Source organism: Anser brachyrhynchus (assembly GCF_964034855.1).
Source record: "Anser brachyrhynchus genome assembly, chromosome: 3".
Taxonomy (NCBI): domain Eukaryota; kingdom Metazoa; phylum Chordata; class Aves; order Anseriformes; family Anatidae; genus Anser; species Anser brachyrhynchus.
Genome location: NC_137696.1, coordinates 34,021,589 through 34,048,909, shown reverse-complemented (window position 1 = coordinate 34,048,909; position 27,321 = coordinate 34,021,589). Strand labels below are relative to the sequence as shown.

The following is a 27,321-nucleotide window of genomic DNA, read 5'->3' as shown; positions in this document are numbered from 1 at the left end:
CATCACAAGGTTTACGTACAAATCCCAGACCAAAACAGAGTCCAGTAACAACTGACACTAACACTCGGCTTTCCCAGACGATAGTATTAGCTGGCTTGATCTAAAAGGATTAAATTTTGTCCAAAAAGGATTAAAGTTTGGAGGAAAAAAAAGAGAGGGAAAAGGAAAAGAAGAAAAATAAACTGGACTGAACTAGTCAGTTATTTCAGAAATATGGTGAACTCCCATCTAATACCTTTCAGGCTTGTCTCAGAGTGCTCTGTAGAAGAAAGCAGGAACCCATCTCAGCTTTACACACGGGGAAGCTGAGGTACGGGCAAACCACAGCAGCACACTCTGCAACACAGAGAGGCCCCAGAGACAGATCTGAATCTCCTGTCCCCCAGCCCAGCAACCTCCACACAAGACAATAAAACATTCCGCTCTCACGAAAGCATGTATTTAGGATGGGAAAGCACAGATCTTGTTTCCTCACCAGAATCAGTATCATGAGCATCCGGGAGCGTGAGATGCAGTCCGTTATGCTTTTTGATCACTGGTGTTTCGGTCACACTACTTCCTTTCTCAGAGCCACTGTAAAGAAACAAAAACATGTTATCTAGCCACCTTTCAGCAGGGAGACAACGTTTTCCACGAAGCAGGCAATAATCTCATCTGACCGTCTCTGGAACTGAAAATTTTAGGTGCTTCTTGAAGGTGTCATTGTAACACCTCCATCCAGCAACGGATGACAAACCTGGGCTCTCAGAGACACTGTGCCCAGCAAGAGCTCCAGTGTGCGTGCCACTATCAGTTTATTTGAGCGCTGGGGTCTTTGTCAACCACTGGATGAGGAACATGTTGCCAGCTAGAACGCCAGACCAGAGAAGGACAACCATCAACACCCTCCCCCCCCCCCCCCCCCCCCCCCAAAAAAAAAAAGAACCAACATCCCTTGCTTTTTTCTGTAGGATTTATTCACAGGTCTGCTGTGATAATCCTTTTGAAACAGACCAATTACCACCTTCCACACAGGTGCTAATTTCTTCATTTCAGAAAGATTATTATTTCCTCTTCCACCTTTGTTCTGTTTGAACAGAGAAGGAAGATAAAAGCTACCACACAGCACTGCTTTATGAAAGGAAGATTATCCGGTCTGCTCCTCTTCTAGACTTCAGTCCTCACAGCAGAGCTTTTCCAAAGGGGAACTCCAATAAAATAAAATAAAATAAAATAAAATAAAATAAAATAAAATAAAATAAAATAAAATAAAATAAAATAAAATAAAATCCCGTGCCTAATGAAAATTACTTAGTGCAGATCTCCTGAGCCTTCCTGTCACCACATAGACTGCCATCCCCCTAGGATCAGATGGTGATGATGTCTGCTCTCACCATCCATTAAGAGACAAAATATCCAAAGGAAAAGTGACTGCCCTGGCTACTTTTTCTGGCACGCTTCCAAGCCTGCAGCTCATCCTTTGGATATTATTTCTCTCAGGAAACGAGATGTCACAGAATCATCATTGTTATAGATGCCCAGCCTTCCAGTTTAATCAGCCTTGTGGTACACACCGCATGGGATTCCCTTGAATTTGAACTGATCTAGAAGAAGAATTACCTTGGGACTGTCATTTTTTTTTATTTTTATTTTTTTAACATGATTATTCTGTTATCACAGAAAACAACAGCAAAAGATAAACCAAGCTTTGCCCTTGCCAGCTAACATTCTCGGACAGAAAGCCACTTACTGTCATTCATCACACTGGTAATCGTATTTACGATAGCTAATTAACCTCTTACTTGGGTTTTGGGATCAAATATTACAGGTTTTGTTAATGGACCCTGAATTCTTGGCCATTTAACTACTTGCCCAAATCTCTGGCCTTGACTGGGCCTCCCTGTTTTACATACTGCTTTCCATACTGATGTCCCATTTGAAGTTATCGAGTGGCGACAGATACAGGGGAAAACTAAACTCACTGCCCTACACCTCCATCGTGCCTAGCGAGCATTAACCCAAGTGTAATCGCCTTGACTGGGGACTGCTGGTGGAAAGGTAGGGTTATTTCCGTCTTGCTGGTGCCTTGGGTACGCAGGAACATGGCAGCCTCACTTTAAAATGTTACTGATGTGCTGCTTTGACGTGGCAGCCATCACCATGCAGGCACTGCTTAGGCACACCGCTGAACACTGGCTTTTGCGCTATATTCCTATGAAAAGGACAGGCGAGAACTCTGACAACAGGAGAGCAGCGTCCAGGAAGTCTTGACAAGGCAGTCTTGGTTAACAAAACCCATCTCAGTCCAGCCAGAGGGACAGCCTTTTAACTGGGGAAACAGAGTGAAAACCAAGAGGACTACATTCTGCAAAACAGCAGCTTCCAACAACTTTATGCTTTATTCTGGAAAAGGCCTGAAAGGGAACTACATATTGAATACTGCAGTACAAGGCCTTCGACCCAGAGAGCCTTTCCAGGCACCTTTTGGTGCACGTAGCACGGCCTTTTGGTGCATAGGGACAGCAGCCAGATGATTTGCCTTTCACAGACGGCTCTGGAAGGCTGGCAGTGGGACACCGAATGTCACTCCACCACCCATGTTTGTAAAGGTAGTTGAGACAGTGGATAAAATGCTCACAGAAATTGCTGAAGGGAATGTTTGACTGTGAGAGACTGCAGAGGCACCATCAGTTCGGTTCATCAGGAAGAAGGTGAGAGGGCACCTGAGCATGACACACGAATACCTGCTTGGGGAGAAAATAGTGGGCGCTGAAACGCTCCCTAGTCTAGCAGAGTCACACTAAGTTTGCACAGCTGAGAAACTAAGGTCAGAGAAATGCAACCAAATATAAGTAAAGTGAGATTTAGCTCTGTGGGTGATGAGCTAATGATTGAACTAAGAGAGAGTTTTGGGTGTAACAGTTCTCAACCTCATAGAAAAACAGGCTTCTCTTTTCCAAGAGGCCCTAAAAAAAGTATGCATCCAAGTCCTACTGATAAGAAATCCCCTTCAGTTCCTTTTAAAGCCCAGCCTGGAATATTTTACATATTTGTTAGCTGATACTGCTGCAATTTGCTTAAAACAAGGGCCTTCCTGTGCCACTGAACACAGTCTAAAATTGCAGGTACCAAGTTCATTCTTGTTACCTTTCAAGCACTATTTCCTAATAAAAAGTGCTTTCTGAAGTATTTCTTGAGAAAGACAAAAAGTCCCACTGGGAATAGCAGAGAAATACACATTAGAGTTTCTAAAAGCAAAAGCAAAGCTATTTGTTTTGTTTAGGCTTCTATGGCTAAAGCTTATCAAAAGCCTCTAAAGCTATCCTATCTTGGCTTTTTAAATGTAACGGCCAAAGCACAGCTTGAGATCCAAATGCAATCCAAATACTTGAACTATTTATTTGTCTGTCCTCCAACTAAATCTCTTCAGTTTCAAGCTTGCACCCCCCTCCTTGCAACAGTAAGTTGCAACCAGTCCTGTATGTTCAGTGCAGATTTGATCAGCTTCATGAGGACTAATCACAGGTATAAAGATTATTCCTGTGAGAGATACAAGATTGAAGCCTTAGCCAAGGATATTAAAGCCTATGGAAATCAATGATTTCAGCAGGTAAGAGACTATTTCTCTAGTGCTGTGTAAATACCTTGACTTTAGCGTTTGGTCTGCTGCTCATTAGCTAAACCAACAAGGAATTACCAAGAATCCCTCAGGAACATTTGTACATAGACATGCATCATTCTACACATCCAGTTCTGGTGTTTATAAAACCTATGTAAATGCATGCACAAACAGGGGAACAATAAAAACTTTGACCGCCTGACGTGAGTGTTCCATTAAGCACGCTGTCCTTCCATCAAACGTAGTGTCTCTGAACATTACAGGTGAAAGGTAAATAAAATGTTGGGATAACATTCCCAAGATAGTTGTACAGTGGTATCACGACCGGGACAATAACCAAAAGATGTGGGAAGGAAGAAAATCCAAGCTGGTTGCTTTCATACTTTCTGAACTTTTATCTTTCAGAGGGGAAGCAGGTAAAAAAGACAACATAAAAAGGGAACATTGTTTAAATGCTTTTTTTGTTTTGTTTTGTTTTTTAAATCATGGATTGAAATATTACTTTTTTTAAACAGTACTGTTTGTTACCCTTTTTGCAAAGTAACTTAAGTATCTGGACAATTAAAAAAGATAACTGTATCCCCATTATAAAATCTGAACTTGTTAGACTGTGAAGAAAACCTACCTGTGCTGTAAAACGGTATATACCATCTGCCACATCTGCAACATATGCCTGCATGTCACCAGAGCCTCCTCAGGTCCTTTATGTATCCATTCCAGTTTTACTTTGGTGAAGAGTAAGCTGCAAGATGAAAAAGAACAACTTCTGCTTTATTGGCACCTCAAATGTGGAGAATAAGTATCACTCTAGCGAGATCCTGGCAGCCAGCAATTTTACTTCCTTTGTAGTCCAGCTCCAAGAGAAAACACCGGAACACAAAACATTTCATTTGACTCAACTTTGATTCCCCACAAGGAGATGAGAGGATTAACAATATTCCTCAGCTGCAGTCAAATTTACGTCACAAAGCTGGCAGGACAGTGTTAAAAGCAACGCATTACAAAGCTAACAAGGTGAAACATACAGTGAATCTCATTTTCTTGTGGACAGCACTAAAAACAAAATAAAAAGGAATTGCCATAATACATAACCCAGATTGCTTTTTTAGTCTGGCATCCTCCTATAGCAATGGCTTATATAATGAATTTCAGGCAAAACGTGAGGAAAAAACAAACACGCTTAACATACCCAGACAACTATGTAATGCCCTACAGGAAGGAAATATTTCCTCTTCACCCCAGCTGGCATCATCTTATGCCCTTAGGCAAGACAGCTAATAGCCCTTTCATATTTTTTCTAGGTAGTATAAGTTTAGCTACTATTCTTATATCTAGAGACTATGTACTTGCACAGACTACGGGAGTTCAGCAGAATTAGGTCAAGCTCAGGTTAGAAGACAGATTCAGTAATGACACAACCCCTCACTTGCTGCTAGTATGGCTTTTAACATCATCCTTCAAGAAACTTCTTTTACCTTTCTCAATTGCCAAGATCATTGAAATTATTTTTTATGTACTAAAATAAATTTACGTCTCTACTTTAAATGTTTTAACAAAGTCCAAGATCTATATATTTTGATTTTGCTCAATATGGTTAGCAATCCATCCACTAGGTGTACATATATTTACATACACACATACAACAGCTGAACATCAAAAATCTTAAAACCCAGTATTGCGAATGGGGGCTTGCAGACCCCTGGGGAACCCAAACAACTTCAGAAAGAGACAACAGCAGGTGCAATCTCTTATAAGAGAAGACTTTGCAGCTGAATAAGAGATCCTTCACTTGCAATAATTAGAAATCTGCAGCCAAGTCTCTGTGATGCTTAACTATGCTTGTGTGCTAAAGTAGCAGTCCCATTCTGCATGAATAAATCTTATTTTTTCAGGGGAAAAAAATCACCAAAACATAACCCAATCGTGTTATCTGCTACAGCAAAGTCTGCTTGTGGACATTGCTGCATTTTGACCACACAGCTCAGGCTATCAACCAAATTTCCCAGATACAAACTTAGGCTAGGAAAGGAAGACCAGTATTCACAATCAAGGGAATTTCATTCTATCCTTTACAATTTTATTTTCCTACTCTATGTTTACCTTTGATTTTCTTGTTACTGACCTGAGCAAAACAAATGCTAATTAAAACACCCCCTCTTCTTCGACTCCCTAAATGAAAGCAACTGCCCTCGTTATGATTCAGTTACTCACTTTTGGGCTAGATACATGAACAAATCAAAAATTTTGATGGGACAAAGAATGTTACAGTGGACACACACTTAAGAAAACAAAAATGAAACCAAATTCACAGGAGTGGTTAACAATGCGAACTGGCCAGTGATGCATGCTGCTCTGTGTTTTAATACCAGAAAACATAAAATCACACACTTGAGAGCAAGGAATATGTATCGCACTAGATGGATGGAAGGTTATACCCTGGACCAACACAGTTAAGACATCAAGCAATCCTTAGCATCCTTATACAGAAGCACAATCAAGTTGGAGTTGGAAGATGTGGTTCCCAGCAACAACAAAATGCTTACTACAATCCAGTGTCTAGTTCTTGTCTTTAAAAGGAGACTAAAAATTGGATGAGGTTCAGAAAAAAGGTTATCAACAGAGCACCAAAACATGCATTTCATCAAAGAGCTGAAGAAGCTTGGTTGATTTAGTTTAACCAAGAAACAGCAAAGAAAATGTTTACCCCAGTCTGTAAGCACTTGCACGGAGAAGAGGTATCTAATTACAAGGGTTTGATCTAACAGAAAAGGTATCAGAAGATCCAAGGATTTGTTGAAAGCTGAAAGTAGTCAAATGAAGATTATAAGTAAATGCAAACACGCAACTGTGAAAGCAAATAACTTCTGCAGCATCTACCATGTGTACACAGAGAATTCTGTAATCTTTGAAGTCTTTACAGCCAGACAGGATAACTTCTGTAAAGCAATGCTATTGCACAAACAGAAGCTATGGGCTTGATGCACAGGCTTGTAAGAAAGATCCTTTGGACGGTGCTCTGTGGTGGGATGGGCCTGCACCATCACCCACCGTCCTTCTGGCAATTAATTTATGAAAAATATTCTACCAGTCCAAGAAACTACCACAACGAACAATCTATGCCATTTTAGATGTAGAGAATATTTTCTAAACGTCTGTAAGCCTTCAAGGCTTTCCTAACCACTGTATGACATCAGCAGCAGCATAATGGTGGTGGTCAAGGACCCTAGAGCCTAGAGAAGAAAATAATCGTATTACATCCCTGAGTAACACCACACTCATGGATGATAAAGGATACCACTCTTAATATTAATGAAATATATGAATACAGGAATGAAGACTGTTAACAGAACTACTATACAGGAGGGATACATTAACAGTGTTCCTCCTTCATTTCATATCTGTATGAATATAGATGGCTGTGTTACCCACAGGCAATTAAATCTACCGCACAGTATATTTAAAACATCACAGTTAGACATTATAAAGAAATATTGCATTCTTCTTTCCATCATTCTCATGCTTACTGGTTACAGTGAGTACATACCAACTTCTTTGGATGAAGATGCAATGTTATATCTCAAGAGAGAGAAAAACTAGTGAAACATAGGAAAAAAGCAACTCCCTCACAAAAACAAAGTCTCAGCAGAATATTATCAATAGTTGTAGGACACAGGAACACAAAGGTTAAAAAAAAAAATAATCACATAACTTTAGCAACTATCTCTGCAGTGGAACACTACCACCAAGTCTCGGAGATGTCAAGCATGGTTAACTGTTGTGGTAATTTGCCTCTGGAATACTGCTGTTCTTGTTACCGTGTAATACTATAACAAAACCAAAAGGCAAACAGGAAGAACATAAGTAGCAAAAGGAATCAAACTATACTGACAAGAGTAGCAAACAACGCAACTAAACATAATTGCATGCTGGAAATAAAATCAGTACATTAGGCTATTCATGCTATATGCTGTTTGTATTTCTCAGCTTCTAGTAAGCTTTGCACCAGTAAAAACAAATAATAATACAGGAAAACCACTGAAGTGAAGTAGGTGACACAGTATCACTCTTATCTCAAGCTTATCGTTTTATTACTGAGATAGCACTCCTGCTACAAATAACCTAATGGATATTGTGTCATATCAGTGTCTGCACAGAACTCTCAGGGGCATAAATAAAAAATTATGTATGCACAGATCTCACTTTATTGTATTTTCTTAATATCATTTTAGTGTACTTTTGTATGAAGCTTGTAATGTTAAGCAGAGCAGACTCTTAAAGAGATTCAACATATAAAAATAGCCCTGAGATTATCAATACAGTCATTGGTAATTCTGTTAGCCTCTGAAAATGAAAACAGAGTGATTTGGGCTAAAGCAAACATATAAATTACTGGTACATAAGCATAGGAAAAGAGAGCCAAAAACCTACAAATCATTCTTGTAATGTGTATCATTTCAGGCACAGGAACAATGGAAAATAACCAGTGCTTACTCTTGATACTGGACTCTAAGCTCCCTCTCAGAACAGGTTTTCTTTTATCACGTACGTGGACAGTATCAAAAGCCTCTGTTCCCTGCTGTAAGGTCAGGTTACTTGCCACAAGCAAGCATCCCGATCTATCACAGCAACATTAACTGTCAAATTAAAATCTGTATACAGTTGACTTTGCTGAGATAAATTCATTTGTTTGAAGCTCTGAAAATTCAAAATTAGGTTTCACCATTTCAGTAGTATAAATGACAGAAATATCACTGTAATATGCCATGCATTGACAAAATCAGGGGCTGGAATACTGGGAGGCCTAAGACAATTTTCAGCAGAAAGCAAGCTGTTTTGTTTGACTTCAGCAGGCATTCAACATCTGTCTTCATAAAGACCGATCTCAGCAGGTCTGAAGGTCTGGCCAAAAACTCCTACCTAGCCCTCCCAAGAACTTTTTAATGCTACATGGCTAAATGCTCAGCCTCTAAGGTCTCCTAATACTACCCACAAAGAAAACAGGCTGTTCTTGCTTATCTCTGAGAATTTAATTACTGAGATTTCATTTATTAATCATTGATTAATAAACAGTTAATACTTATTAGCACAAGGTTTCACATGTGCATACAGCATATTATCAATGGTTACAAGCACATCTGTGGAAGAAGTTGGGAGATGCTATGTTTAGTAATAACCTATTGACTTTCTGGAAGCTGTAAGAGTATATAAAGATTTATTAAGCAGTTAATTAAGAGTTTTTAAAGCTCCTTTAAAATGGAGTGTTTAGAATTAAATGTAGCCCTTTAGCCATACATTTTCACAGCATCACAATGGGATCTCTGTGCCCTACCATATGACAAGCAATAAATAATACTAACACTATAACAAACAACAACACATTCCACTGACTTCAAGTTTGAGATACTAAATTAGGAATAATGAGTGTTATGTAGTCGTTTATCTATACATTTTGCCATTCACTGTCTGCTTTTAACCCTTCCAGTTCACCAGAGCTTGTCAGTTAATAAGGATAATGTCTAATTCATAATCAATGTCTTTGAGCTTTACCAGATCAGGGCTATCATTCCCAAAGTCTTTCCTTCCTGACCCAGATTTTGCCCTACCTGCACACAGAACTGCCTGCTGATTTTGGAATTTACCTACCAAAGGACAAACAAAATCCAGCTACCAAACACGGCCGTATGTCCCAATTCACGGACGTCACAATTATGGGCGTTAGAACGAAGATATTGAACCTCTGCAACTAATATTTGTACTTGGCGTGTCTTTCACTAAATGACAGGATGCATGTGCGTGTTTGTTTGTGTGTGTTTACAGCCATTTGCCTGGAGAGAGAAACCAGAGTCCTAGTCAAGGCTCTGAGGACAGCAAAAGCAGTTTATCCAGTGACTGATTTATGGGGTGTTGGAGCAGCATGGCTTCGTGCAGGTGCCGCTGGGCAGCACAGTCCAGCTCACCCTCCCTACCTCTTAGTGTTACACGTGACCCTTTACTATAAAGGAGCACAGATAAATATTTCACGCCAGCTCCAATGAAAAGCAGAGGAATGCCATGACCTGGATGGGCCGATGGCCCAAGGATGCTCCCTGGGGAAGTGGGCAGCATGGATCCAAACTGCCAGTGCTCTGATCACTGAGCTCTTCAATTGGTTTCTTCCCCTCTAAGGTAGCAGACGCCAAAGGAGACTACAGGTGGATACAGGATATAGATTGATTCAACAGAACTAGGAAGAGGATGGAGAAGACAAGAACGATCAAAGTTTTGTAATGCTTTTGATACATGGAGCTAGTAAATAGACTTATCACCCTGGAAAAGAGGCTGGGAGAAGAGATGACAGATTTATAGAGTCATGAATAGCCTGAAGAAAATCAGGAAATCAAAGCAGTCGGTCGTTTTAATGAAAGAAGTAAGGAATATCCAATAAAGCAACGAAGGCCTGGACTTAAAGGGAGCAAATGAAGTGCATTTTCATACAAAGCAAAAGTAAAGTGCAAAACCCATTGCTACAGGATGTTCTGGGAGCAAACACATGAACAGTTTCAAAAAGGGATTATATAAATTCATGGATGACAGAGCCATCAGAGGCATTAAACACAGCCTAATGCAACCTCTGGCTCCGAAAGCCTCTGTACCAGTCAGCTGACAGATGCCGGGATGACATCGGAGTGGAAGGATCATCCTCCTGCCATGTGTCTACATGCTTTTCCCTGTGCATTCACCAGACACCAGGCTGAAGACAGACAAACCCTTAGTTTGATCAAGAATGGCCATTCTTACATTTTGGGATGACATACATAAAATTGCATCCTGCATTCTTTTCTATAACCCGGATTGTCTGGTCTTGTTTTATCCGCCGGTACGAGAGGACAGCGTATCTGGAACTGCAGTTTCTTCACAGTGAATTATCTGTTCAGTTTATCAGCTGCCGAACTTAGCTTCGGTGGTGAGTCACCTATACAAGCCAATTAGTTCAAGTATACTGTTTCACCATAATCATTATGGTTTCATTAACCTTCCCAAAGCACCTGCTAAAGCCCTTGTCACATTACCAATAAGAAAAAATTGGCGAGATTGGTGAGTTGCTTTTAATCTCCCGCATTTCTGTTGATAACATCAACATCAAAGTTGCTGTCTTCTCAAATAACTCGGTGCTTCTTGCAGTCTCCTGACATTTAAGGGCACATTCTCTAGTTAAATTAATGCCAGCAGCGCTGACTGCAACCTCCTTTTATAACTTCACGCAGTGCCATGTTATCTATCACTTTCCCTACAAAAATAAATTGATCATATTCTTTTACAGACATATAGTCATATAGTGTTTTTTTTTTTTATGGCTCCCTGCTCATCTACCCCCCAAAACGAACAGAAAAATAAAAACAAGAAGAACAAGCTTCAGCACAGAAAAACAAGGAGGCTCAGAGCTGACATCTCCTTTAGAAGAATGTCCCATTCAGAGCCCAGGTCCTCCACAGCAGCAATTCAGTAAATGCTGCTCCATGAACCACAACTGCAACAGCACTGCACAGGATGAGCACAGCTTTCAGAGGCAGATTCTCACCTATTTACAAGTGTGCATGATGAAGGTGATTTTCATGATACAAGGCACCTAGCAGGTTACTGCACATAGGGTAGGAAGGAAACTGCATGGACACAAAGATCACTTCTCACGGCAAACATGTCTGTGGCCAGTCCAGTAACCTCATGCACCTGTTCCGGCATTTGGCTCCTTGCTTGTGATGCAGAGGGTAAATATCATTCATCATTAATATTGCCCATCCATAAATGGCTATTGACGCTTGGAAGGAGGTCTTGTAACTAATCCTCTTTATCCACTAAACCCAGGCAGGTTGTCACTTAAAGAAAATATAACAACTAATAGTCTGCTGAAAGAAAAAGCACACTGATTTGCTGGAAAAGAAAACACTGAAAGTCTCCTTTGTCTCCATCTTTCTTCAGAATTGAACTATATCTAGCCATACCCCCAAAAATGAGGCACAAAACCAGGTGATCAGCATTCTTTCTTTCATTTCCTTTCAATTATATCATTCATTTTGAATTCTAGACTTGCATTTTTTGTTAAAAATGTAAGAATCAAGCTGACTGTCAGCTGAGCTGACCAAAGCTCCAGCTTTTCTCTCATCTCTGTGTTACATAGCACCCTTTAGGCGATACACCTGAAAGGATTTTTTTTAATTTTCCTTTTGCTCTGATGAGGAACCGGCAACAAAATGTTTTTCTGTCATCACCAGTGACATGCATTTCACTCCACATCCAGCCTGAGTAAAGACAAAGATCATTTTCACAATTATGAATTTTACAGCAAGACCTGGAAAACCTAAAAGGAAGGATTTTTTTCTCATTGTGGTTCTGAAAGCAAACTGCAAAGAGCCTGAATGAAAGCGCCTGGCTCACTTAGCAGAATGGTCAACTGGTAAAAACCGTGATGTTATCCTGCTCCCACAGAACTTCTCAAAGGAAACTACGGTGTCTGACTAAAAAGCACCCTTCAGAAGGACAGGTGACGTGAACACACGGGCAGAAACGGAGAACAAGGCCGCTGCTGAATCTCGATACAGTCAATGGTACTGCTACATTACAGAGAAATGCTAACTTCGCCACACGAAGGAGGAACACCAACCTTGCTCCCACCCACCTGCAATCACGCTTGGACGTCACAAACTCGCAGCTTGACAGAGCCCACCGAGATTACTTAGCCTGTCCGGGGACACCAGGCCTAAACTGCTTGTTCTTTCCTTTGGCTTTCATTACCACTAGGAGACACTGGAGGGAGGTTGCCGTCATGCAGACACAGCAACGCTTTACTAAACGTTAACTGATTGTACAGCCAAATTACTACCTTCACACTGAATAGAAAAAGAAGTTAACACTCTTGCTATGCAGAGTGTTGACATTAACTTCTCCCCTCAGGACTGTACATTAGACTTTCCTTTGCAATACTTCCTAAGATTTTAAATGCAGGTTTAATATGTGAGTGGGTTTTATTGAATTGTGTTTTCCCTGACAGGGACCAACTACATGGAGTACTCCCCATTGCACTGGACACTGCATGAGGACCTGTGAAAATTGGGGACAGTTCTCAAGCATCCAAAGGCCAGGAGCTTAGAGGTCTCCCTCCTATTTAATTTCAATCATAAATTAGGTAAGAGTTCATTGTGTAGCTTCCTGAGCATGCCGGAGCCCTGGCACTTTAATTCAGGTGACTCCGTGGGGCTGTAACTCATGTGTGGGTGGAAATGGATGGACCTACACAAAAAAGTGCAATTTCAGTACTACCTCAGGGGCATACTGGAAACCTTGGAGCACTGTATTGCATTCAGGGCTGGCAGTGGGGCCAGCATCACACAGCCTGGGCTGGGGACATGGGAGAGCCACGCTCTGCTTATTGCCGCAGCATGGCCTCTTGGCCAGTCCTGGGCAAGTCACTTCAGCCCCCCGTGCTTCTCGCTGCAGAGCAGACAATGGGAATGACCTCCGCAAAGCACTGGAAGAGCTGGGTTCCTCATCATCACCTTCCCCGCATCTTTCACATGTAATCTCTTAACACTGGTGCTCTCATCTTGAGGGTTATTTGTGGACTGGAAGGCCAGCAGGTTGAGCCCCCCAGTAACTGACCTCACCTTTAAAATATATCTCATCTCTTGGGCCTGATGCTTCAGAATTTCATCAGACATGCTCCTGGGTAAATCCAGCCCAGCCTGACTAAATGGAAATTAATTTGGAAAAGCAGAACGAAGAAATGACCATGTTGTCACAACCACTGGAATAACTCTCAATTTACAGAAACGGAAAAGGAAACCAGGCCTAGGGTCTCTAATTGCTGAGCTGAGATCCTGCCAGACAAGAAAAGAGCAGTTACAGGGCAGAGCTGAAGCACCCATTACACTGCCAGTACTTCCTATCCCCGAAGACTGCAGAACTGGATGCTTCACTCACACTTCTACACTGTTGTGTTTTTCAGAAAAGCTTCTAGGACATGCATTTTAGGCAGCTTGTAGACGAAAGGATACCAGGACTCTGGCTATTAAAGTAGCATTCAACATCAACCTCCAAGTCACCTTAACCTGCAACCAAGCACGTGTATTTTGTCTGGGAAGGTAAGTCTGAATCCTGGGTCACATATTTGAAATAGAGTGAAGTGCCTTCCAATTAACCTAGCATCAAGGTAATAAAAAGTGATAGCATACACTTATTATAGTTGTATAAATTATGCAAGAAAATACTGTAAAGCAGACCTCCCCCCGGATTAATAAGATGTTGCTACCCAACTTAACACACTAATGAATTCTTGCATGTTATTGATGCTTGGAGCTAACAGTGAAACTGCATCACACACCCACTGTATTGAGTAAATGAGAGCCACACAAAATTTGGCTTTGCTATAAAAACAATACGCTTAGTCTAAAAAAAGCTTTTGTTTTTTGAAATGCATTATACAGTGTTGTCAAACAGATCTCACTCTTTCTATCACCTTGTTTTGGGGTAATATGATTTATGCCACTTTGGCGCTGCTCCAGCAAAGCACTTACAGAAGACCTTCATCTTGAAGCGCATGAATAGACCTGCTGAAATCAACAAGTCCGTTATTCCTCTCCTTGAAACGAAGCGTGTGCTTAAGAACCTTGGTAGATGGGCTTTTTAGGAGGAGAAAGATTATGAGAGTCTCTCGCAGAGGACAGAGCACAAATGTGAGTAACGCTAGAAGGGCCGCAGCCTGTCTGCTGGTATTTCGAGCTCACCGTCTGTGTATCTCAGCAGAGGTGAAGAGGGAAATCAATCTGCCAAAAGCAAATGAATTACACTACAGGATACTGGCTGTGAGGTGCACGTGGACATGTTTCATCCAGAGTTCTGGCTGAGGCAACCCACCATATAGCTATGATAGTTCAGAGGCAGTGGTTTTTATGAGAAGAGCTTGTTCAGCGAGTTATGGAGGAGAAGGTTTTTGTGCTAGCTTGAAAAAAGACAAAGACGCTTAAAAGGTAAAAAGTTACAGAAGCGAAGCAAGTTACAGAAGCGAAGCAAGCAGACAAAAGCTCCTTCACTTCAGAGAAAGCCCCGACAGAATCTAGAGCAACCCCGAGTTGTGGTAAGTAGACACAAAACTGCTGACTTCACTGAAGAAAATCCCAGAGAAAGAAATGGGTATTTTGCTACCAGTGGGAATCATATTTATCTGCGTCTGCAAAGCAAAGCCATGATGTAATTGCAGTCTGCGTTAGCACCAGTGCCAGCTGAACAAGAGCAGCAGGAAGACACAGGAGCGCGACCTTTAAGGCAGAGCTGGCAGTCGGCGTGCAGACCCAGGGCTGTCCTTCAGCAGCTCCATGTGCTGAAGATTGTGCTGCTGCACTTTCACTTGGTCCTTCACTGGCGAGATTCAGTTAAGCTGACAAACCTGTGCTTACCGTTTGGTGCTACGCAGCACGCCCTCCTAAGAAAATGAGAAAACTGCATTTGCGGCAGCACTGGGCTGCTTTTTCACCACAGACTGTTTTTGCAGACACACTAAATTTAAGAATTACTTAAATTCTTCTTCATCCCACACAGAGCTACAATTGCAGGGTCGGGTCTTGCAGCCCTTCATCTCTGTCAGGTTTGATACCACGCAGACTGGCTTTGGCGACGATGGCATTTTTCATCATGTTGTTACCTTTGCAGTACGGGTGTCCCACCCATCAGCAGGCTGCCCTAGTACCTCAAAATTACTGATCAAAATCAATACCTAACAGTGAATAGCCCTGCATGTTTCCAGTCATTCTGAAAGCGGTCACCATGATTTAAATACATGATGGGAACAGTCGAACTGACTATTTTTTTTATTAAATAAATTCAGCTTCTTTAGTATATGTGCAGACACTCTGAGTTAAGTTATGAGTAAAGCCCTTTAAGCTTTTCAGTTTAACTTAAATATTCTTTGTTTTCTTGGCACACATATAATTAAACATAAAACAGTACTTTAGATTTTCTTCCTAAAAAAATCCTGACTATACACACCAACCCAAGGATGCTGCCCACTTACAGAATGCATTTCCCCAGCTTGTATCCTTCCCTACAACTTCAGTACAAGGTTTTCTTAGGAGAGAGCTGCACACAGTCTTGCTGAACACAAACATTACTTAAATCTTGCAGGCTGTATTGTAGAGGTGAAGCTTCATTTCTCAGCTTTGCTGGAAACAGTAACTTCACTGTGGCACATATGACTTCAGCAGGTGCACATTAAACTGTACAAATAAGCTGAGTCACTGCTCATGAGTAACAAAGAAATACCAGTATTGTCTCCCAACCTGTCAGAAATAGCTAACAAATTGCAGTAAGAGCTACCAACAAAAAACTAAAAACCCTCAAGAAAAAGGTGAGAAACATATCCAGGGTTTAAAAAGAAAAAGGAAAAAAGAAAAGAGAATCCATGGAAGATTTAGCCTAAAATCAGACTAACGGATTATTTTCCTGTTATACCTTTTCTCTTCCCTATGTGACGGGTCTTCCAGATGTGCTGAGAAAAGATGATACAATATTACAGACCCCAAGAACTGCATGTATGATCAAGAACATCCTTTGGGAAAACAGGCATAGTTAACACCTTTTAAATGTTCACAAATAGCAATATTTGGCCTTCTTACAGTAACAGCCTGAAAACACTCCTAAGACTGTAAATACAATTTAAATACTAGATTACTTTTTAACACTCAAGCCCCATCTCATTGATACAGTACAGTCCAGGTGACAGGATCAGTGGTTTGGGATTTATTTTTGGATTCGTCACCCACAGATTACTGGGAGGTTTTGTTTTTTTGGAGAAATGGTCCAGCACTTAGCAACCACTGACCTTTATATATTTTTAACACCACAGTGCTTTACAGACCTGAGCTCTGTTCCAAAATTTAGAGCAAACAGCTGCAATGAAGCAGGTACAAGGAACCAAACATTCAGGGCCAGACAGTCAGCTGAAGGGAATCAGCTCTGTTCGGCTGAAATGAATGCGTTTTCAACTTTCTAAACTAGCTGGGGATCGGGCACTCAAGTTTCAAGTCAGAAAAGCTCAGGCAGGCTGTCTTCAGCTCCCTAAAAACAACCATGCATCAGATAAACCCAGAAGTAAAATACAGAGTCAGTGCAATTTGATCAGTTTGTACCAGCTGACTTCCTCCTTTATCCCTTTAAATAAACCACAGATTTTCAGAATTCTAGCTTGCAAATTAAAAAAAGAAACAAGCTGCTTGAAAGATTCCCAGTGACTCACCAAAAAAAAAAAAAAAAAAAGAAATGTTCAGTTCCTCCATAAGGATACTGCAACTGAAAAATAGGAAATGAACAGAAGCAGAGACGAACAGCAAGCCCCAGCCTTTCATACAGAAAAAGCTTTCTACTTTCCCTTTCTCTTTGTGCAGAGAAACCCTGTGTGGAAATGCCTGGCTCGTTCTGCGGGGCTGCGACGCTGATTGGCAAAGCAGCCCTGCAGCAGATCTGCAAGGTGCCTGGGGTCAGACGCTGCATCTCCGAACCTCATCCAAGAAGGGGGACAGAAAGAGGCTGGACTGAGCTCCTTTGCACTCGGCTCCTGCTGACGAGACATAATGAAATCCCCACATTTATTCTGTTTCATGTACCCTGGTAATTCAGTACAGAGCTGTCTGCAGAATAAGAGAACAGAGCACACTGGGATAAGTCAGAAGCGTGTATTTATAATCTCTGCCTTCTGATAAGTTAGCAGCATGTACCAGTGTTTCCTCGAAATAAGTCTGAAGGGGAGGAACAGATGTCAACCTGAAAGTATAATAGCATCATAACTCCTGTGTTTTACCATTAGGCATAAAAAACGCTTTGCATTTGTGTATGCCTCTACTTTCCCTCTTAAATGAGGCCGTCATGCAAGCCAGCTGTAATCCACAGTACACAATTTAATTTCTACTTCCTTTCCTTTCTAAACCAATACAGCCCAAACATGGGCACAATGTTCATCTCTGCTCCTTCCGCACTGAAAGCATTGTACTTGCATTATTATGCCCACACTCTTCCTGAAGTGTGTTGCTGAAAGAATACCCAAAGTTACCGTGCAGAACTCCTTATTCACTCCAGTGCAACTGAAAGCACTCAGGCTCTCACTGACCTGATTGGCAGCTTTGCCTCAGGAAGGCTTAACAGGGCCTGTCATTATGTACGTGATATATCCTACCATAATTAACTTCCTCAGGGAATGACATCCAGAGGAACCGCAGTTCAAATATACAGCATGCACCTGAAATTTGACATTTTGCATTAGATTCCTAGCACCAAGATGCATCCATGGAGGATGTGACACTTCCATTTTTCTTGACTGTAGCTAAATGCCAGTAACTAAATCCCGTCGTAAAGAGAAAGTCTTAAAAACTGTTGAAACATACAGATAAAAAACAGTGTTCTTTGTTCTTGAACAGATCTGATTTAATTCATTAGAAATCCAGAAGGTGTTTAAAATTACTGTGTGCCATTTAAAATAAGATGAAGTAATAGCTTCCTTCAGCCTCTGTGGAAAAGATTCAGAGCTGTAATGCTTTTTCAAATAATTACCCTGTTCATCAAGCCTCAGTACAAGATGACTCCGAGCAGAAGAGAAACGGAGAGGTCAGCTGCGAGAACCTCAGTAGCTACATGTACCAAACTGAATGGTGATGAGAGCACTTTGCAGGCATTTGTCAAGTCACAGGGCTAAATTAGGCTAAATTTAGAGCTGCATGTGAAAGTATCAAGTCCATCTACCACATAAAAGGGTCCTGGGGGTGGTGGTGGGTAGGGATGGTGACTGGGTGAGGCAGCTCCTCAAACAGGCAGCACTGAATTAGTGCTCTCGTGTGTCCTGTGGTTCTGACTCAGCCACAACCTGCTCTGTGAGGCTGTCCAGGGAAACGAGCTAGAAGAGGAGGGGAAGTCAGGGGGTGACACAGAGCTGGCACAGCTTACTGCTTCCCTGCCTCAGGAGGCACGTAAGAGCATGTCAGTTGTGCAGTTCCAGGACAGCACAACTATATCCTTGCTCAGGACAACTACAGCATTCGCTACCTGGTGCTCAACGAAGTCCTGTGTCAGCTTGCACAAACAATTCTCCTGAGCAGAATCAGTAGCATAAATCCCAACATGTTAACTGTATAGTATTGTGAATTAAGTCATTGAGATCAAGTCCTGTACAGAGTATTCAGAAGAACAGTCAATAAGTTTCTTGGGCATCTTTTCCTGGAGGCCCTGCAGAAATTAATAAAAGCGCAGACACATGAACTTCAGGGCACTTTTAGCATGAACGAGACACAGAATGAATGAATTCAGAGAAACATCAGCTCTGTTGGAAGCTGGCAGGTTCCTTAATGCATCAGATTTGTGATTGCTTACAGCATGACTGAGTTTTTTCCTGTGTGTTTTTCTCCCACTTTGTTCCCTACATATAATAAAGTTCTACAGTAGCTGCATTTGACAGATCTGATATAGACACAGGCCTTCCCATCAATTTTTCCTCAGTCTGCTTCTGCTCTCGCTCTCTGCCAAGCTCACAGCTTTGTTTGTCAGGTCTCTCCACATATAAACTTATTTTTCAGGTAATACCTGCCATTCAGTCTTACTGCAGGGTTTTTAGTGATTCCAGTTACCCTAAAGCTTCTCTGCTGAAAATTGTAAATAATGTAATGCACTTAATTCACTCAAATCTGGTGAAGTCTGCTTCAGTAAACCTCGCAGATCCATGTATTTCAGACTGCCATCTGTTCTGAGCGTGGTTTGCTGTTTCCAATGGATACAAATTCTGATCTTTATATTCAGGATTACAGCCAACGGTCAACTGAAGCCTCAAGTACAAAAATATCACCTTTGCAAAGCCACTGCATGGCAACCATCATAGCGCATAAATTTCCAAGCCCATAAAAGCTATCATCTAGACACTACTTAAGTTGTAAAACTTAATCTACTTGGTTTGCTTCGTTTTGCAGTTTCATAGGAGTTATCCCAGCAAAGACTACCCTGGGAAATGGATTAAACCACTGAAACATTTCTCCAAGCTGTGGGTTCTCCCTTGTTACATTAGCTCATTGCACTGACGGGGCTGCCTGGCACGGCTTGGTACAGCTCTGCACCGCTGTGAAACACTGTGCCCCGACTTCAGTTACCGTGCTTCACGGCCGCTGTGGCAGCACCTGCAGCAGCAGACAGAAGAGGTTTTGTTCAGACGTACTAACTCCTCCCCGTCTAAGCTGAATAACTGCAAAATTCCCCTGTCTGACTGAAAAAAACACAGCCAGGGCACTGGACTCATCCCTCCCGCTCCTCTCCCACGGGCTGCCATGCCTCAGGACACATCCATGTGACGAATTTTTCTTTTGATGCCATAAATAAAAGTTGAACTGCAATTTACTTTGCCAGATGAGTCATTCTGTGGTTTATTACTGCTGCTCAGGAAGAAGGTCTAAATTAGAGGAGTGAAAGAAATACTATCACCACTCTACGTTGCGTCTCCGTTTGGGTCCTCAGCCACTTTTTCTGATGTTTTAGTTTGCAGACATGTCCCAAAGCACCTAAGACTACTTTTTAATCGGCATGGTGGGCTGGGAGGAGGAAGAGACAACCTTAGAAGCCATGATTGCAGCTTTGTATGCAAGGGACTGACCTACTGCTGGCTGCTGCATCACAATCTGTTTTCAGCACTACTGGGATCCTGCAGGGAATTGTGACCTACAGTTTTAGGAGATCTTGTTCCAGAGAATCCAGGGGATGAACCCTCCCAATTCACAAGTATTAACTTGTGGACCACACATCAAGAGCACAGTTCTGCAGGAAACAACACAGAGAAAATGCTGTACTCTTACAGCTGCTACAGAACAACACAAGGTTAAATACTCTTGGGAAAACAACACAAGCTGATATGATGTAAAATGAAGCCTGAAACTTACTGCCTGCATTAACTCATCCTATTATTAATTTACTGAAACAGAGAGAAAGGCAAAAGTTCAGGTTATCATTAATAATCCCAACCAGAACAGTGCAGCAAAGATGGAAAGCCCAGGCAGTTCTACTAATTTTAGAAGGTTTCTATTATAGGATTTAGTGCTGTAGCTGATTTAGGGGGAGTAGAAAAAACATAAAAATCCAACCATTAAATGAAAGAGATGGATCCAGTAATATCTGGCCAGCTTTTCTTAATACATTGAACTAAATTGCCTTTATTTGGGTGTTTAAGATTATGTTTGTTCCCTTAGGATTCATCCTTCTTAATACCTACCCCATCCCTTGTTAGGTCCATTAATTCATTTTAAACCCCAAGTTTTAATTAACCGAAGATATTAAAGAGCTTAAGTCACATTTTTGTGTGAACACAGGTGTTAAATCTTACAATACAGTAAAACTTCAGCTCTGGCCTTTATGTTCTGCCTCTACAACTATCTCACCAACTTCAGTGGGCACATTCTTCCTTACTTCCCACCTTAACCTGATGTGTGCTGTTGTTATTCCCTTATAAACTGCTGTTCTGCTCTGCCTCAGTCACAGCAGCATTTAACTGGTGGATAAAGTGATTACAAAATGTATGATGCATCACAGGGATGCTGGGAAGTTCAAAGAGAACATCACTGCAAGGAGACTGGGTCTGGGGCTGATACGGTTTATTATGGTAATGTACCATCTAGGAAACATGCTTTTGCAAAAGAACAGCTGTTTCCTTCCTGTTTACTGGTAGACAAACTGCATCTTACTACCCAGAAAAGGTGTATCAGCAGATTTTCTGATTTGCAGGATCAGCCTCAGAAAACCGTATAAACGCTTCAGAAAGATTTTCTACCTTCTCACAAATCCAAGTAACAGATTGTGCTTTTCTTCACCTCTTTCCCTTCTGTTTTCCTCACCTCCATTTGCTTGTCCAGTGCTCTAAATACTCTGTCACTGAATGACCAGAGGATTATTTGGAGCAAGAAGCTGTTGCTTGAAGGAGGAAATGCATGGGAAAATCCACTCCAGCATTAATAATGTATTTAGTTTTATTGGAGGGTCATACACTGAATGTGTCTCTTACCCATTTGAATAGAAAATTTCTGAACTTTAGTAAAGACAACTATTCACAGACAAGATAGCAAAGGGTCAGTGATCTCCTTAATAAACCAAAAAAATGTTAGTTTTAAGTTGGGATAAGGATGCTTGCACACAGACTGTCCAAATACTGCTACAGCTTTGAGGCAGCAGGGCCAGAGCCCAGCGCTGTGATTTCAGCTTGCTTCAGCAAATGCCGTTCTTCCTCTAAAAATGTCCGCCTGCTCCTCATATAACACTGGCTTGGCAATAGAAAAGCTTTCAACCCAAGTTTTATGAGACCTTTTTATTTATGGAATAATAATCGTTCTGCCATTATGTAACCTGGCTGTCACTTTTTGGCTATGATTTCTGAAAACAAAACAAAACAAAACAACCTACAGGAGGTCTGATACCCTGGCTTCCAAGGGAGGACAATATCTCCAGGCCCATCTGTGACACCAGCCTTTTACTGCACCTCCAGCACGTGCAAATTTAGGTAGCTGTGCTCATCATCCCTTGCAGCATTACCTTCCATACTCATTTTGTTATCGCCTGTCACCCATGCAAATGAGCACATAAGAGACAGAAACAAACGGCATGTATTTATATACCCTTCATTAAACCCCACGAACTGCCCACTGCCCAAGTGGCATCTAGTTCCCTATGGATTTGCATCCTCTGTGTCCATTCCCACCTGGAGCTACGAGTCCGCGGGCAGGTCCCCGCTGCATGTGAGCTTGCTGTCGTGCTGCCAAGCTGGGCAGGGGGAAGCTTGGCACTGCCTGCACCCTCCTCACCTGGGTGCCCCTGTGCAGCCACATGCTTCTGGGAAGCTTGCAGAAAGTTAATTGTTGATGGGACTTCTACCACACCTCCAGGACTTGTTTCAGATCAGCCAGTATTTTCAGAAGCGTTCAAGATGTAAAAAGCCCAATTGCATGATCCTTGCTTCTTTAGGAAAGCAGGTTAAAAAAGAAACAATAGAATTAGATCATTTCACTTTGATGGCAAAAAACAGAGCAAGTCCCTCCAGAGATTTTAGGCCAAAAAAAAATCCAACATCAAAAGTAAAAAAAAAAATTCTAAAAATCTTTGAAAATACAGTAGTAACTATTAAAATAGCATTCCACACAAAACCGATAAATAAGCATATTTCAGGGGCTGGATCAGAGACCGATGCCCTGCTTGTTGGAAATATTCCTTCAATAGCTAGAAACTTTGTTTTGTTTCTATAGTTACTCTCACTACAAGTGGCCCTGACTAAGGCCGGAGGTATTTGTTATATAAAACCTCCCCGCAACTGCAGCCTTAAACTTCAGAAAGCACCGGTCCTGCCTGCAATTTCTATTCCAAGACTAAACTCAACATGCTTTAATGCTGATTAGTGTGTACGCTGGAGAAGCGGTTTAATGGCGCTATTTAAGTGCTGCAAGCACAACCAGCATTGTTCACAAACATATCCTGAAGCCGCTGGCAGTGCCAGAAGGAATTTAGAGGGACTCTGCGCAGAACAAGACATGCAGCGACTTCCTCCCCAGACAATGATGTTGTTAGCAGCAGCTGTCATGTACAAGAGAAACTGGCAATCGAGTTTAATAAAATTTGTTCAGTGGCCTTTGAATTTAATGGAAAAAATCCATGTCCCCAGTTCAGAGAGCACCAGGTACAAACAGCCTATCCTGCAGCACTGTGATGTTTTGTTTTGTCACATTTTTATCAGTTTAATTTGAGAAAGTTTAACTTCAGTAAAAATATATATCCTCTCTCCCTTGGCCTTTAATGTATTCTAGTTTTTTTTCTTTTTCTTCAGGGGAATATTTTCAGCCAAACTATTATACATAATATTGGAAAGATGGCTTATGAGATCCCCAGTGGAAAGAGAGATGACAGGACCTCACTTTTTGAGGTAGTCATCTGATGCTCTTACTCAAGTACTATGATCCAGGCGGGTTCAGGCCATCTGTACCATTCTCAGCTGTAATTTTTCCCCTACTTGGGTAGGGTAAAACAGCTTTACCACGGTGCCTTTCCTTCTCCTCAGCTTGAAGTCTAGACACTATGCTTTTTCTTAAAAGGCCAAGAGTCCAAACAGAACTGCTTGCAAGCAAAGATAAGCACTTACAAGTGCTGAGGTCAGAAAATACAGCCCTGTTTGTACACTTGTTTTCCTGCAATAAGCATCTCTTCAGGTTGTGGCCAAGTCAATGACTAGTCATTTTTCTACTACAGTGCTGACACAGGGCTATTTAGTTAACTTCTGCAATGACAGATGTAGCCATATATGCTCCATAGCTGAAGCTTTAAGCCATTCAAAAGCTACGAAAGACTGGGAAGGTATCTTTCTCTTGTCTTTTCTCCCTCAGTGCTGACACACTGTACTATTCTTAGCATGCAGAAATCAGTGGTGTTAATTTCAGAGTTCACACATCAGAGGAAGCACTTACAATTTATTCATTCATTTGTGAGAACCTGTATATGGTTTTGTCCTCAATGGTACAGCAACACGCCTTTTTTCGTTGTTGTTATGGCATTATTTGCAACCAGTCTTACAGCTTACTACAGCCTCGTAAGTGCTGAAGAGAACATCTGCCCTACCTGGTAAGAAACACGATTTCCTTAAGGTGTTGTTTGGATACAGAACTGCTTCACTGCTTCTTCCCTGTACTAACAGTAGTCAGAGTGACACATAAACCATGATTTCTGCCTCTCCCATGTCTTGCAACTAATCCCAGACTAATGACCTAGTCTATGTAGGCAAATAATGAGTACCTGCTGGAATACATAATTTGTGAATATTGTTTCCAGCTTTTCCTGGCATTGCAGCTTTACATTATACCATAGCTTTACTGTGTTAGACCAAAAAAATCAAATTATTGTTCAGCTACAATGTTGTTTACATTGAGAATTCCCAGACTGACAGTATATATGACTACACCTTGTAAAATGAGACACCAGCTCTGCCATGTGCAGAGACCAATTAGATGGTATCAGAAGCAGATATTGCCATACCTAAATCATCATTTTTGCTATCAAATGTTTGCAGGAGATCTAGGTGGAAAAATGAGCAAAGTCTAAATTAATACTCCACGTACAACCAATGACAACACACATTGCAAGGATTAGATAAGTTTCCAGTTCTGAGCTTGCAAGGCGTCTGAAGTTATTTCATTCTTTTAAGACACTAGAATTATCTGCATACTTTTCAATAACACTGTTACAGCTAATTAGCCAAATAAAATACCCCCAAATGCAGCTTATTTTAGCTACCATCCTTCACAGTATCATCCTAGGGCTAAACTAATAAACAAGCATTGCAGAAGCTTAACGTGTTTGTTTCTAAAACCCCAGAAAAATCTAACTAAAGGGTAAGTCAAGCTTGCTTTGCTCTCTTCTTTTCTATAGCCATTCAATCCTTTATGAAACGATGAAGGTTTGATTCAGATGTGGTTTGTGTCTGCAATTTTTTAATTATTGTAAGAAATGTAAATGGGCTTTGCTCAAAGGCAGCTTAGATATGTGGGACAAAATATGGCTACCAAACCCAAGGAATACACATGGGATGACAGAGAGAAGAGAAACATCACCAAAGACCAAAGGCTTTCAGATGTAAATTTTCCTGCACTGCAAAACCACAGATGGTGCACACCAAACACACAGAGATGGCTGTCATTACCCTACAGGATCTCCCTTCCTCTTCCCACAGGTCTTTTGCACAGGACTATGCCCCCAGTATGCAGACTCTTGACATCTGTAGGTGACTAGGAAAGTAGCAGGCAATTGCTGGTTGCTACTGAGAAGGAAGTAGCATAACCCCAGCTAGCTGGTAGCAGAGGCTTCAACCCCATCACACTTGGGATCTTTCTGTGGGTTCCTTGCCACTCTACACTAGGTACAGCAAATATCTCCTTCTTAGGAGTTAAAGTGGAAAATCATCTGCTGTGAAGGCTCCAAAGGGTGCGTATATTGACCCCCCCCGCCTTTTTTCCCCTCAAGTGGACTTAAAAATAAAAGCCTTTTCCAGCTGGCATTTCCAAACCGACAATGTGCAGCCTCTTGATTAAGATGTGACATTGTTTATACACCTGGCAACAAAGGGTATTCCAAGCACTTCCATCTGCGTTAGCACGAGAGTAACAAATAGGAAAATGTACCGTCCGGGTCAGAAGATTTTTTTGTGATTAGAAAATAATTCAGTGTATGTATCCTGACTCTTATATGTTACTACACGTGAAAGAACCCCAAGTCACACATGCACTTCAGATAGGGAAAAAAACTCACACCTCTCCAAGCAACAAGCTGCCAATACCGGAGTGCACAGCTCTGAATGAGCCTTTCCACACAAGAAAGCCACAGCTTAGGGAAGCAGAGGATGTCCGGCCGCTCTCCCTCACAGGAACCCCTCCTGGAGGTGTGGGGAGAATACAGATTAAAGCCATCCCACACTGATTAAAAATCCCCCAGACGTCAGATCAGCACAGCTGGTTGGCAGTGGTATGAACCACTCCAAGCAAACGTTGTCCTCATGCCACTCACCAGTGGTTTCCTGAGGTGGCTTTGTTTTGTTTTAAACACATCAGGCAGAATCACAGACTATCCCAAGTTGGAAGGGACCCACAAAGATCATTGCATCTAACTCCTGACTCCATGCAGGACCACCCAAAAATGAAGCCATACGTCTGAGAGAATCATCCAAACACTTCTTGAACTCCAGCAGGCTCGGTGCTGTGACCACTGCCCTGGGGAGCCTGTCCCAGTGCCCGACCACCCTCTGGGTGCAGAACCTTTCCCTAACCCCCAGCCTGACCCTCCCCTGTCCCAGCTCCATGCCGTTCCCTCGGGTCCTGTCGCTGTCCCCAGAGAGCAGAGCTCAGCGCCTGCCCCTCCGCTCCCCTCGTGAGGGAGCTGCAGGCCGCCATGAGGCCTCCCCTCAGCCTGCTCTGCTCTGGGCTGAACAAACCAAGGGGCCTCAGCCACTCAAACGTCTTGCCCTCTAAACCCTTCACCACTTTGTAGCCCTGCTTTGGAGGCTCTCTAATACTTTTACGTCCTTTTTATCTTGAGGCACCCCAAACTATACACAGTACTTCTCAAGGTGAGGTGGTACCAGCACAGATTAGAGCAGGAGTCTTTGCAAGGATCTTTAAGCCCTGGGCACTGCTCTGCACATTAGCACATATTTGGTTTGCACTGGCCAGGGGAATCTCCCGGCCTTTTTACTCTTCCACCTGCTACCTAGCTCTAGTTACCATTGACTGCTTTTCCCATCTAGCTCACAGGCACTGCCGATGCCTAGCTGAAGAGCTGCTACACAGCTTAGAGTAGCCTACGGGCTCCACAAGGCTCAAGGTTGCAACTGCAAGCAGCTGGGCAGCCAGCCCAAAGAAGTCCATGTCCCTGCAGTGGCTCTGCCAGCAATGCCCTGAGGAGCTGGGCAGCAGCTCCCTGTGAGGAGCAGCCCTGGCAGTGTTGACATCCCTCTTGCTCCTCTGCACACAGCAGCTATTTTTTGAGGGTCTTACAGCTGGTGCACACCTCTCCTGCAGCATAATTTGGCAGGGAGCACCCTTCTTGCGGTCTGGGGCACCTGGCACATGCACCTTGGGGGTGGACAGATGCTGTATTCTCCTCTCTTCCGTTGCCATTTTTGTTACCCAATGTCACAGTGACATCTCCAAGCACTTCCA

At 42.1% G+C, this 27,321-nt stretch overlaps 1 protein-coding gene and 1 long non-coding RNA gene across 6 annotated transcripts in view; one reads left to right on the top strand and one right to left on the bottom strand.

Moving 5' to 3' along the window:
- The window catches only part of TTC7A (tetratricopeptide repeat domain 7A), a gene marked incomplete at its 5' end in the record, with an annotated part of 172,914 nt that overhangs the window by 53,913 nt on the left and 91,680 nt on the right, over positions 1-27,321 (bottom strand). For all 5 annotated transcript variants that reach the window (XM_080588231.1, XM_080588230.1, XM_080588232.1 and 2 more), the window contains 2 exons: positions 476-573; positions 4,224-4,340. In XM_080588231.1, coding sequence (XP_080444357.1) covers positions 476-573; positions 4,224-4,340 — 215 coding nt within the window. The remainder of the gene's footprint in view (positions 1-475; positions 574-4,223; positions 4,341-27,321) is intronic.
- Positions 1,243-22,031, top strand: LOC308193493. Its single transcript, XR_013949688.1, has 2 exons — positions 1,243-3,589; positions 12,624-22,031. It is a non-coding gene; the product is annotated as an uncharacterized lncRNA (long non-coding RNA).